Source organism: Lontra canadensis, unplaced genomic scaffold, assembly GCF_010015895.1.
Source record: "Lontra canadensis isolate GAN:19392208 unplaced genomic scaffold, GSC_riverotter_1.0 scaffold168, whole genome shotgun sequence".
NCBI classification, from domain to species: domain Eukaryota; kingdom Metazoa; phylum Chordata; class Mammalia; order Carnivora; family Mustelidae; genus Lontra; species Lontra canadensis.
This window is the reverse complement of record NW_022631162.1, coordinates 701,698-715,919: the sequence shown is the minus strand read 5'-3', so window position 1 is coordinate 715,919 and position 14,222 is coordinate 701,698. Positions and strand designations below refer to the sequence as shown.

Genomic DNA, 14,222 nt, shown 5'->3' with positions numbered 1-14,222 from the left:
GTCTTTCAAAGCCATTGTTTCCTTGTTGATATTCTACTTAGGAGATCTGTCCATTGCTGTAAGTGTTAAAGTCCCCTACTAGTATTGCAGTATTATTAATGAGTTCTTTCATGTTTGTAATTAATTGATTTACATATTTGGGTACTTCCAAATTGGAGGCATAAATATTTATAATTGTTTGATCTTCTGTTGGATAGACCTCTTTTATATGATACAGTGCCTTTCTTCATCTCTTGTTACAGTCTTTGGTACAATATCTACTTTGTCTGATGTAAGTATGGGTACTCCAGCCTACCTTTGACATCCATTAGTGTAATAAATTGTTCTCCATCCCCTCAATTTCAATCTGTGTGTGACTTTAGGTCTACAATGGATCCCTCATGCCAGCATATAGATGGGTCTTGTTTTTCATCCATTCTGACATCCTATGTCTTCTTATTAGAGCATTTAGTCCATTTGTATTCAGAATGATTATTAAATAGATACGGATTTAGTACTATTTTATAACTTTTTTTTTCTGGTTTCTGGAGGTTTTCTCTGTTTCTTTCTAGTATTTGTCACACTTGATCTTTCTCGAAGAGTCCCCATTAATATTTCTTGCAAGGCTGGCTTGGTGGTCATTAACTCCTTTAGTTTTTGTTTGTCTGGGAAACTCTTTATCTCTCCTTCTATTCTGAATGACAGCCTTGCTGGATAGAGTATTCTTGGCTGCATATTTTTCCCATTCAGCACTTTCAATTTATCATTCTACTTCTTCTGGACTGCCAAGCTTCTGTGGAGAGATCTTCTACTAACTTTATCTGTCCTCCCTTGTAAGTTAGGGACTTCTTTTGTCTTGCTGCTGTTAAGATTTTTTTAATTTATATTTTGCCCATTTAACTATTATATGTCTTGGTGTTGGCCTGCTTTTGTTGATTTAGATGTAAATTCTCTGTGCCTCCTGGATTTGGATGTCTATTTCCTTCCCCAGGGAAGTTTTCAGCTATAATTTGCTCAAATAAATCTTCTGCCTCCTTTTTCCTCTATTCTTCTTGGATTCCTAAGATATGAATGTTTTTTACATTTTATGATGTCACTGAGCTCCCTAAGTTATGATCCAATATTTTTCCTGCCTCTTCTTTTCAGCTTCATTGTTTTCCATTGATCTGTCTTCCATATCGCTTCTTCATTCTTCTTCTCCTTCCATTTTTGTGGTCATTACATCCATTTGGTTTCACATCTCGTTACAGCATTTTTCGGCCCAATTAGTTTTTAGGTCTTTTATCTCTGCTGTAAGGGACACAGGGTGTCTTCTATTATTTTCTCAAGTACAGTTAGTATCCCTATCTTTGTTGCTTTGAATTCTGGATCAGGCATATTACTTATCTGTTTCAGTTAGTACCTGACTGTGACCTTTTTTTGTTCTTTCTTTTGGGATAAATTTCTCCATCTTGGCATTTTGTCTAGGTCTCTGTCTTTCTTCTGTGTTTTATAAAATCCTGTTATGTTTCTTGCTTTTCAGAGCAATGGCCTTATGAAGAAGATATCATATGCTGTACAGGGCCTGTTGCTTCACAGAGTGTCTCTGGTATGTGCTATGTGTACTCCACTACTGTGTTTTGACTATTCTTCCCCTCAAGTCAGTCATCTGCAGAGGATATCCTTGACTGTAGGGGAGCAATGTTTGGACCTTATTCAATGTGTAGTGAGTTTTAATTCTGTGTGTTCTGGTCTGCTTGTTAAGTGAGACCTGACGTTATTCACTAGAACTGAAGTTTTGCAGAACTCTATGTGCAGTTGACGTGGTGAGTGTGGAGATTTCTGCTACTCTTCTGGGGGAGGAGCTTACTGCTCTGGTTCTCAGGCACACTTGTCCAAGAAAGAAAAGCACTTGCAGAACATAAGGGGTGGGATGGGTGCAAGCAGTATAGGCCTCCACTCCTGACACTTTTCTGCTTACTGAAGTTAGTTTATGTTAGTTAGTTAGAGGCAGGGGAGGGGAAAAGCACCAGCCCTGCCCCCCATCCATAGAGAAGGGATTCCCTTCCACTGCTATCAGGGAGCACTCCCAAAAGAGTGAACATTCTCCCTTGATATGTTTCAGGTATCCCTGAGATCCCTCCCTTCACCCTATCTGAACTTCTACCCACCAGGCAGCACAGTGATCCCTGTGTTCAATTCCAGGCATTAAACCTCCAAACATTAGTGACCTGGCATGTCAGGGACTCATGCTGGTTGTCTAGGGTAGAGTCTTGCCACACTGGGACTGGTACAGGTTTGTCCCAGAGGGCAGTTGCACCAAGGCACAGGGACATGGAATGTGTGGTAAAGTGCAGCAAATAACAAGCATCTAGGTTAGCCACCCTAGGAAGTGTCTCTGTGCCAATGCTCTGTGGAGGGTGTAATGGTGCCCATCAGCTCTTTTGTTCCCAGAAAGACAGTGCCACCTCTTTCAGATGAACTCCAAAAGGTGAGACAGTCTCTCCCAGGTGTCCCAGGGGATCCTCAGATCATGCTGTCTGTTCCCAGACTTCTTCGCCCTTTCTTCACAGGAGCACTCCAGTGCCCACTGGACTCAACATCCATACTCACAGAACTGACCTCTAAAACTCTAGTCTTTGAGCTCTAATGCTGGTAAATTTCACAAAATCAACTGCTCTTGCTTTCTTAGTCAATGGCTGTGGGAAAGTATTTTCCTCTTGTGATACGCTGCCTCTCTCTCTCTCTCTCTCCTCTGTACATGACCAAGGCTTCCTCTCCTCCACAGAATCTATAATTGTATCTCACCAAAAGCATGACTCCCCATGTCCTACCTTCTATGATGTGGCTTCTTGTCTCCTTCTAGTTGTGTAGTTTGTTCTGTCAGTCCTCAGATTAATATCTTGTCTATTCAGAAGGATTTGATATTCATCTAGCTGTGTTTCAGGATTGAAGCAAGCTTAGGGTCCTAGTACTCCACCAACTTAGCTCCTTCCCACCAACCCTCTTTTTTTTCTCTTTTTCTTTTCTTTTCTTTCCTTTTTTTTTCCCCTTTTCTTTTCATCTTTCTCATGCTGAAAACACTCTGGATCTATGCTCTTAGCAAACTTCACATATACAATTACTCTGCCTTCTTTCCTGAGGATTACATCCTCAGTCTTGTTTCTCTGGTGCTAAAAAATGGATGGTACTTGTTTCCATCCTGCATTCCATCCCACCATGCACCTTCTCATCCAGGAAAGAGAGAGCACCTCCACTGACCAGAAGAATCAGTTTTTGTGGGACTTGTGCCATCTCGGGCAGTTGTCTGGCCCTGAGCCATCACTCTCAGTGAAGATGAGAGGCATCTGTCTGATGCCTGGCCTGAACAGCAGGTTATCCATCTATCCTTCAGCCTGTCTCATTGTCAAGGATGCTTCTCCTGATGGCCTCAGGCTGATCAGAGCCCAGAACTACACATGATGGTGGAGTCAACCAAGCAAAATCCACATGGAGGCCATGTGAGGGTGACAAGGTGGTCTGGAAGTGAGAGAAATAGCCAGAATCCTGATCCACGTGGGAAGATTGCAGACATCTCATGATTTGCTTTCCCCCATTCCCGTATTTTCACCTTTGCCACTTTTCTCATTTCAATGTTATTTTCCAGAAATATCCACATACACAGTACTGAGAGACTGCTTGTGGTTCCTATGAATGTTCTTCTGCTCTGGGTTCCTCTTTCAGCCCCTAAAAAAGATAGAATTAAGTTCCTTTCCCCTAGTTCAACACAAAGAACCTTTTTTTTTTTAATTCAATTAGCCAACATGTAATACATGATTAGTTTTGGGGTAGTGTTCAGTGACTCATCAGTTGCATATACACCCAGTGTTCATCACATCATGAGTCCCCCTCAGTGCCCATCACCCAGTAATCCCATCCCCCCACCCCCCTCCATTCCACAATGCCAGTTTGTTTCCCAGGGTAAAAAGTCTCTCGTGCTTTGTCTCCCTCTCTCATTTCTTCCCATTTACTTTTCCATCCCTTCCCCTATGATCCTCTGTGTTATTTCTTATATTCCATGTATCAGTGAAACCATACAATAATTGTCTTTCTCTGTTTGATTTATTTCACTTAGCATAATACCCTCTGGTTCCATCCATGTTGATGTAAATGGTGGGTATTTATCCTTTCTGATGCTGAATAATATTTTATTATATTATGAGCCACATCTTCTTTATCCGTTAATCTGTCACAGGATATCTCAGTTCCTTCCACAGTTTTGCTATTGTGAACATTGCTGCTATAAACATTGGGGTGCAGGTGCCCCTTCTTTTTACTACATCTGTATCTTTGTGGTAAATACTCAGTAGTGCAATTGCTGGGTCATAGAGTAGCTCTATTTTTAACTTCTTGAGGAACATCCAAATTGTTTTCCAGATTGGCTGTACCAGCTAAGAAACTAGATAGAAACACAGTGAAAAGGGTAAACACTTCAGGAAAGCAAAGCTTTCAAGACCCAAAACACTGAAGACATTTTCCACCCCAATACCTCACACTCAAAATGTCCCTGCTGCATTTCTGGGCTTGAGAATGGTTTTTGTGTTAATTCATAAAACAAAGAGTAATTAAAGTCTAGCCATGGAAGTCTCCACTCTCACTGCCATGGGGTCATCAGTCACAAAGATCCATCTTTATTATACATAGAGTCTGTCTGTGCTGATTGGCCTATCTGCTGACATTGATTTATAACCCCCAGACACTATTTGCAGAGGCAGAGAGAGAGGCCTGAAATGCATCACCCACTTTACATGTTGCCTAGTGAGGCTGGACCAGTTGCCCCTCTGCCTTCCTCTGTTAATTCCCACACTGTAAACTTGTATCTTGTTCATGGTTTAGTTGGTGCCACATGAACAGACACTTCTCCAAAGAAGACATAAAAATGGCTAGCAGACACATGAAAAAATGTTCATCATCATTAGTCATCAGGGAGATTCAAATCAAAGACACATTGAGATACCACCTTACCCCAGTTAGAATGGCAAAGATTAACAAGATAAGAAACAAAAAATGTTGGAGAGGATGTGGAGAAAGGGGAACTCTCTTACACTGTTATTGGGAATGTAAATTGGCATAGCCACTTTGAAAAAACTGTGTGGAGGGGCACCTGGGTGGCTCAGTGGGTTAAGCCTCTGCCTTCGGCTCAGGTCATGGTCTCAGTATCCTGGGATCGAGCCCCACATCGGGATCTCTGCTCAACAGGGAGCCTGCTTCCTCCTCTCTCTCTGCCTGCCTCTCTGCCTACTTGTGATCTCTCTGTCAAATGAATAAATAAAATCTTTTTAAAAAGAAGAAGAAGAAAGAAAGAAAAGAAAGAAAAAACTGTGTGGAGATTCCTCAAAAATTTATAAATAGAGCTGCCTTATGACCCTGCAATTGCACTACTGGGTATTTACCCCAAAAATACAGATGCAGTGAAAAGAAGGGCCATATATACCCCAATGTTCATAGCAGCAATGTCCATAATTGCCAAACTCTGGAAAGAGCCAAGATATCCTTCAAAGATGAATGGTTAAAGAAGACATGGTCCACAAATACAATGGAATATTACTCAGCCATCAGAAAGGATGAATACCCAACTTTTGCATCAACATGGATGGGACTGGAGGAGATTATGCTGAGTGAAATAAGTCAAGCAGAGAGAGTCAATTATCATATGGTTTCACTTACTTGTGGAATATAAGGAATAACATGAAGGACGTTGGGAGGAAAGGAAAAGTGAATTGGGGGAAATTGGAGGGGGAGACAAACCATGAGAGACTGTGCACTATGAGAAACAAACTGAGGGTTTTGGAGGGGAGGGGGCAGGGGGTTGGGTGAGCCTGTTGGTGGGTATTAAGGAGGGTACATATTGCATGGAGCACTGGGTGTAGTGCATAAACAATGAATCTCGGAACACTGAAAATATAAAATTAAATATAAAAAAAATTTCTGAATTATATGCCATTTCTTTGTTATTTCAGTGTTTAAAAAAGCCCTGAACTCCAGAACTGTGGGGCTGACTGGTGTTCCTAAGAAAAAGAAGGTTGTATGTGCCTCATGACAAAACATCTGTGTAGGTAAGACTTGATCAGTCTCCTCATGCAGGGCTGTGGACCATGAGGTCAAAGGTAATGAATTATTGATGCAGTAAATCCAGGAAAAGGAATAGGGCATTCATGGCATCTACATGGAGCCACTCCAGAGAGTGCTAAGTAAGATCTGGGACACTATGATGACATCATGGAAAAGGTGGTAAAGAGGTATGTATGTGGATTTATGAGATGTAGACTGTTTCCTATTTGTTTGCTTCTAAAAGCATTGTGGGAAGCACAGCTGTGGGGCTGAAGGCCAAAGACCTTGGCAATCATAGTACCCAAGCTGGGAAATGTTACACTTTTGAGCTAATATTTCACCATAGAGATATATGGCACAAGACACTATCTTTAATCAGAAACATATATGAAACCAGGCTGTGCAGTCTTCACTTGGCAAGTGCTGTGAGCAGAAGCTTCTAAGAGCAGAGGCTCCCACCCTCATAGTCCCCCCAGGAACAATGGCTCAGTGTCTGTCCCTCAGTGACTGTAACGGAGCAGCCATGAATTCCAGGAGGCACTGTATGCACACTCCTTGCTGGATCCCCATTCATTCCTGAACACAATATGCTTTTAAATTAACATATAATGTATAATTTCTTTCAAGGGTACAGGTGTGTGATTCATCAGGCTTACATAATTCAGAGCACTCACCATAGCACATACCCTCCCCAATGTCCATAACCCAGCCACCCCACTCCTCCCCTCCAGCAACTCTCAGTTTATTTCCTGAGATTAAGAGTCTCTTATGGTTTGTCTCCCTCTCTGGTTTCATCTTATTTCATTTTTCCCTCCCTTCTCCTATGATCCTCTGTCTTGTTTCTCAAATTCCTCATATCAGTGAGATCATAAGATAATGTCTTTGTCTGATTAACTTATTTTGCTTAGCATAATATCCTCTAGTTCCATTCACATAGTTGAAAATGACAAGATTTTTTTTTTGGATGTCTGCATCATATTCCATTGTATATATACACACCACATCTTCTTTATCCATTCATGTGTTGATGGACATCTAGGCTCTTTCCATAGCTTGGCTATTGTGGACATTGCTGCTATAAACATTGGGGTGCACATGCCCTTTCGGATCACTACATTTGTATCTTTAGGGTACACACCTAGTAGCCTGAGCACAATTCTCTTACTCTCTTTCCCAGAGCATCTGTTTTTCATTCAGGGACACACTTGCACTGCTACCTCTCAGGCCTCACCTGTATCAGTGCCTCTCATATTTTATTTACCTGAGAATGCCTTGCTGATTTTGCTAAAATGCAAAGTGATTCAGTGGGTCTCAGCTAAGACCAAGATCCTATACTTCTAAGAAAGCCCTAAGGTGACAACTCTGCTGTTGTCCCTGAGCACCAGAAACATTAAGGCCCTGAACCCTACTTTCCACTTTTTATTCAGAATACTTGGAGCAACAGGTCCAGTCCAATAGGTGTCTATAGTAAACAACTGGATGGTCACAGGTAAAACAGTTTCTCCTCACGATGTCAGAGATGGAACAAGGAGCCATGAGGGTGTGAAGTCCCTCAGCCAAATGAGAGGACTTTGAACAAGGAGAGCACCAAACATCTCAACCACAACAAACATATCAAGAAGGAAAAGAAGAAGAGAGCCTATAAATTTGACAAAAATTCAACACAGTTTTTATTGAGCACATACCCCATGCAAGTGAGACACCTTACCAAAGAGAGAGAAAAAAAAATTATATATATATATATGTATATATATATATATATATATATATATATATATATATATATATGAATGACATGGACTTTGCTCTCAAAAGACCTAACCATTAGAAGGGCAAAAGGGACCCAAGTAGGAACAAAAAGGGCTAAGGTTCAGGAATAGGAATAGGTTGTGAGAATTCTCACTTAGCAGGGACTTCTTCCAGTTGTAAATCAGGGAGAGTTCTGGAGGAACTGACATTTAAGCCTGATGCCCCATGGAGTTTCTTGGACTTCATTCTATCCAGAGTTAAGTTTTGAATTTTAAAGTTCCAGAATCAGACCCCAACAACAAACGTCACTAAACTATATTTAGGTTATACTGACAACTGATCATTACAAAAAAAAAAAAAAATGAAAGACTAAAGTTGCACATGGACAGTTGCAAGGACATCACCGCTATGCTGGGTTTAGGTAGGTTCTGATCCCTGGGCTGCTGGGAGGTGACTCCAAAGGGAAGCCAATGCACTGTGGTCTTCAGTGTGTTTTCCTGCAAGGAACAGAAGAGGAATCATTCTGCACCTGGAGGTGAGGACTGCTGGGGCGAAGGGCAGTGGGACCAGGAGGGGTAAAAATGGACTAAAGTTGGGGAGACACATGGGAAAGAGCAAGAAAGTGGCTCCAGAGATTTACCAGCATTTCCAGAGCCACAACACCAGACCTGCCAGAAGCACGAGGGGCACTATCACTGCCAGGAAGATCATGCCCGTGGAGTGGGGATGCTCTGTGGATATGGTGAAGATAAAATATCATTTCCATTAAACCAGATTGAAGTGTACCTCCTTCATCCTCTTTGCTCTTTTCATCTTCTACCTCACCAGACACCCTTCCTCTCTCTTCTCCCATCCCTCCTCAGAAATGGACCCTTCACCAAACCCTCCACATGACCCACATCTGCAGGACCTTGACCCTCAGCTCTTCCATTTCTTGGGTTAATGATTTTTTGTCATTTTTGGTCTGGTGTTCTTAGATTCCCAAATTTTTCATCAGGCTCCTCTGCTCTGCTTTAGCCCTACCTGCCCTTGTCCCATCTGGGCCCCAGCTCTTTCTCACCCCAGTAAAGGACCATGTCCTGGCCTCCTAGACTGCTGTGTTTCACTCTACATGACAGGCCAGCAGCCTCCCTGAGTTTCACATCCAAGGACACCTGAAGATACCATGTCCCATCAGCATGAGGCAGGATGTCGCTTCGCTGGGTGGCCTGTTGTTCCTGCTTGTCCCGCATCCACATCACCCACACAGGCTTTGGGTAGAACCCAGAAACATGGCACACTAGCAGGAGATGGCCAGGACCGGGACTGGGGCCAGTGGACAGCCAGGCTTCTGGCTTCACTGCAGAGAGAGGACAGGTATTCATAGATTGAGAGTGTAAAGCTTCACATCATTTCAGATAGACACATCATTCTACCTCTAGAAACCTTTCATGACTCTCCCTTCTCCCTCTTGACTTCTCACCCTGAATTTGAGGGAATGGTGCAAATGTATGAGTGCAGAGTAGAGAATTCATAGAGAGAGGGAGCAAGACTGACCTTGTCGCTGGAGATATGTCTTCCCTGCATTAAGGAGACCCAACAGGAGCCGGGGGCAGGTGTCACTGAGAAGCTTCTGTCCTATTTCATTGCTAACATTGTTCTGATTGAATTGTCTACAGATCTGTTGAGCCCTTCTTCCTCCTTTTGGAGATGGCCACCATGAGGTGTTCTGGAAACTCAAGTGGTCTGTTCCTTGATAAGCAATCTGCAGGAGGCATACTGATGCTTCTCCAAAGTGAGAATCACAGCTTATTACTGTCTGAACCTGAAAGGGATCTGGGGAAGAGAGACTGTGAGTTACAAGGCAGGGACAGTAAAAGACAGGAAATGAGATGAGTGGAATTCATGGAGGGAAGAAGCAGATGGAGAAATTTAGGAGATTATAGGAATTCAAGGGATTATAGAGAAAGATTTGTTTGAGGAGTGGCTCAGACAATGGAGAAATGGTGGTTGCTGGAGGTAGAGAGAGAGGTGAATGTTTGAGGAAGGAACAAACATTGGAGGAGAGACATAAATGACATGGGTATAGAATAGGGAAGGCTTCAGCGGGAGAGCTAGGGTAAAAAACACCCTAGGATGAAGGGAGTGTAGTGGGTACAAGAAACACATAGAAAGGCATTGCTGATGTGATTGAATGGAGAGAAAAGCACGGTTCAAGGAGTCAGTCACAGAGTGAGGGAGCTAGTGTGCTTTGTTGGATGCCAGGGAAAGGGGTGGTCATGGGAGACACACGTGGGAGACAGGAGAGCACAGCCAAACAATGAGAGGAGTAGGAAGTAGCAGAAGACATGAAGCTTTTCAAAGATCAGGATCTGGATTCTACCCCCAGATGGATGTGATTCCCTTTCATGGCAGAGAGAGGTAAGGTTCAGAAGCGAGTGGAGTTCATTTCCCACAGGAAAAAGGAACTCAAGGAGATATAAGTGCCTGTCACCTCCATCCCGCCCAGAGGGATCTGAACTCACATTCAAGCCACCAATCTCTGACATGGTTACGACATGTTTGAAATAGTTATAATGGAGTATCTGTAGAATATTTTTTCCATTTCTTTCAGTTCCTGATTGCTGAACTTGCCCTGGGACCACGGCTGCAGGTAGATGAAATTGCCGGTCTTGTTGTCCCAGGCATGAGTCTGCAGCTCATCCAGCCATGCTGAGCCCTGATTTTGTGTCCAGGAATGGTTGTAAAAGGATGTGGTCAGGATAATTCGGAAAGAGATCAGCTCCTGGAAGGCTGTAGCAAAAGAACAGAATAGGGTAGAGTAGGAGGGCATTGCGAAAGAGAAAGAATGGAGAAGAAGGTGCCAGGGAGGGGAACCAAAGTCTGAGGACTGGGAAGCTATAATTGTCTCAGGAAACAGGTGCTGCCCCAGAGCACCAAGCTTCATACTTATCCTTCAGAAGAGTATGGGTCCCTGAGGTCAGGGATGCTCAGATGAACCAGGCTAATATTCTTGACCCCAAGTATGACTGCACACAGAGGATGATACAAATGCACATATGTACACACACCCACACACTAAGATTATACATATGCACATATATGAGAACAGATATACAGATACACACCTCCACATGTACACCCACAAACACACACACAGATGCACTTAGGCACCTAAACACCCACACACATAATCAAATGTACACAAACACATGGACACACACACACTCACTCACATGTACAAAATTGCACCCATTGAGCAGGGTCAGAGTTCTCACCATCTTCACTGTCACCATCTGGGAGGAGAACCGCTAACAACACAAGTTGCAGGAACAGCATTGTACTTGCAGATGTTCTTTCTTTCTCTTACAAAAGTCGGTCTTTGCGTTAGTTCTAACAAACCTACCCCACACACAGTCATTCTCTTCTGACTTCCTTCTCCACACACAAGCCTTCCCTGAGTCTCTGCGACAAGGCAAATGTGCTCCTCCCTCAAGCCTGTACACCTACTCAAACTCTCAGTTCTTCTCTTGGTCTGACTCTCCTGTCTGGCTTCTAGCTTCTTCCTGTCACCAGCTTCCATCCTGCTCCCTGTCCCCTAGTTCAGTTGCTACAGAATGAGTCCTGTGTGGCTTGAAAATGACCCTACATCTTGCACCTTTCTTTCTCATCCAGACAGTAATCGATGAAAACACATGGCTCCCAGAATCCCACCCTGGGTCCTATCATTCTTTCCCTCCTGCCCTTGTGACACCACCCTGCGTCTCACCCTCAACACAGCTCATTCATATCTTTGATTTCTCACTGCTTGTGTTAAGAAACTAAATCAACCAAGTAAATGTAAAGATCTGTTTGGTGTTATTTAGTGATTCAAGAGTCAGGCAGCATCCCGTCTGGCAGATAGAGGGGAGGTTTGAGGAGTGTTGTAAATGGCAGGTTTTTGTAGGAGGGAAGTTGGCAAAAGAGACAGAAGTGCTTCAGGGAAGGTCACCTTCCCTTATTTGGGAGAGCAGGGAAGGGGCTTACCGTGTAGATGACTTCCTCTCCTTGGGGATGGAGAGGACACATGTGACAGAGTACCTCACTGATGCTGACCGGAGAATTCACTGACAGGTGAACATTTCTGAGAGAGGTGGGAACTGTAGATAGGTTAGGGATTCAGCAACTTTGGAGGACTTGGCCTTGCCCCAGGTACCTTTTAGGCAAATGGATTTCTTTTTAACAGTTGCTCTATTTGTTTGTCCAGATTCCCCCATGATTGCTAGTCTAACAGTCTCAGCAACCACCAATCTGTGGTAATTCTTGGGGAGGAGCCACTATCATCACAGAGACCACAGGACATTGAAACATCTGAAAAATATCCCCTCTGTCTAATTTACATTAATATATATTGACTCACCAAACAGTCACTTATCACCTGCCTGGATCCAAGCATGGTGCTGCACTCATGAAAATACAGTGTTCACAGTGCAGTCACCTTATGCAAGGAGTTTTAGTCTACTTGGGAAGTAAAACACGTATACCAAGAACTATACATTTTGGTGCACTGAGTTAGTTTTTCTTTGGTTATTTTTTTTTAATTCCACTGTAGTTAACATACCATGTTAATTAGTTTCTGGTGTACAATATAGTGATTTAATAATTCTATACATTACTTAGTACTCATGAACATAAGTGTAATTTTAATCCTCTTCACCTGTTTCCCCCATCCCCCTACCAACCTCCCCTCTGGGAACCAACAGTGTGTTCCCTATAGATAAGAGTCTGCTTGTCTGTTTGTTTTTTCTTTTCCACTTAGTTCTTTTGTTTTGTTTCTTGATCCCACCTATGAATGAAACCATATAGTGTTTGTCTTTGTTCAACTGATTTATATGACTTACTATCATGTTCTCTAGCTCCATTCATGTTGTTGCAAATGGAGAGATCAGTTATTTTTATGTCTGAATAATATTCCATTGTGTATACATACCACATCTCTTCTCTTTATTCATCTATCTATGGATGCTTGTGTTGTTTTCATACATTGCTACTTGGTAAATAATGCTGCAGTTTCTTTTCATATTAGTGTTTTCACATTTTGGGACAAATATCCAATAATGCAAAAAAAAAAAATCCAGTAGTGAAATTGCTGGATCATATAATAATTCTGTTTTTAGTTTCTTGAGAAACTTCCACAATGTTTTCCACAGTCACTGCACCAGTTTACATTCCTACCAACAGGGTGCAAAGTTCTTTATTCTCAACATCCTCCCCAAGACTTGATTCTTTTGTGTGTGTGTGTGTGTGTGTGTTAAATTGACCAACATGACAGGCGTGAGGTGATATCTCATTGTGATTTTGATTTGCATTTCCCTGATGATGAGTGATGCTGAACATCTTTTCATCTGTGTGTTGGACATCTGGATGTCATCTTTGGAGAAATGTCTATTCTTCATTCAGAAGACCTGTCCATTTGTAATTAGATTATTTCCTTTCTTGGGTGTTGAGTTGCACAAGTTCCTTATATACTTTGCATACTAACCGTTTAACCATTTAATATGCTATTAACAAATACCTACTCACATTCAATAGATTGTCTTTTAGTTTTGTTGCTTGTTTCCCTTGCTTTGCAGAGTGCAACAGTTTCTTTGTTTTGTTTTGTTGGTTTTGGGGTTTTTTTTTTGTTTTGTTTTGGTTTTTTTTGTTTGTTTGTTTGTTTGTTTGTTTTGCTTTTGTTTTCTTGCTGAGGAGACAAATCTGGAAAAATGCTGCTATGGCTGATGTCAAAGAACTTAATACCTCTGCTCTCTTATAGGATTTTTATGATTTTAGGACTCACACTTAGGTCCTTAATCCACTTTGAGTTAATTTTTTTCTATGATGTAAGAAATGGTCCAGTTTCTTTCTTTTGCACGTCTCTAATTTTCCCAACACCATGTGTTGAAGAGACGTTCCATTTCCCATTGCATTTTCTTGCCTCCTTTGTCAGCTTTCAATTGACCATAAAATTGTGTGTTTATTTCTAGGTTCTCTACTCTGTTTCATTGATGTATATGTCTTTTGTGTCAGTACCATACTGTTTTGATTACTACAGCTTTAGTATAACTTGAAATCGGAGGACATTGAGAGAAGGAGAGAAGTGAGTTGGGGGAAATGGAAGAGAGTGACAAAACATGAGAGACTGTGGACTCTGAGAAACAAACTGAGGGTTTTGGAGAGTGCAGTGGGGGATGGGTGAGCCTGGTGGTGGGTATTAAGGAGGGCACGTATTGCATGGAGCGCTGGGTGTGGTACATAAACAATGAATCTTGGAATACTGAAAAATTAAGTTAGAAAAAAAGCACATGTATTCAGGGTTTTGGGATGGAATGTTTTGAATGTATCATTTAGATCTAACCTAGTCCAACGTGTCATTCAAAGCCACTGTTTCCTTACTGATTTTCTGCTTGGATCCATCCATGTCAGTG

The 14,222-nt window shown here is 42.2% G+C and overlaps 1 protein-coding gene across 1 annotated transcript; it reads right to left on the bottom strand.

Annotated features, from left to right (window-relative positions):
* Positions 1–8,265: 8,265 nt before the first annotated feature.
* Positions 8,266–11,216, bottom strand: LOC116859948 (T-cell surface glycoprotein CD1a-like). The gene is given in 7 exon segments (XM_032845687.1): positions 8,266–8,294; positions 8,438–8,528; positions 8,858–9,136; positions 9,334–9,612; positions 10,302–10,342; positions 10,344–10,569; positions 11,055–11,216. Coding segments are annotated over 7 exon segments (990 nt in total). The 5' UTR covers positions 11,116–11,216; the 3' UTR covers positions 8,266–8,281.
* Between the last annotated feature and the right edge of the window lie 3,006 nt (positions 11,217–14,222).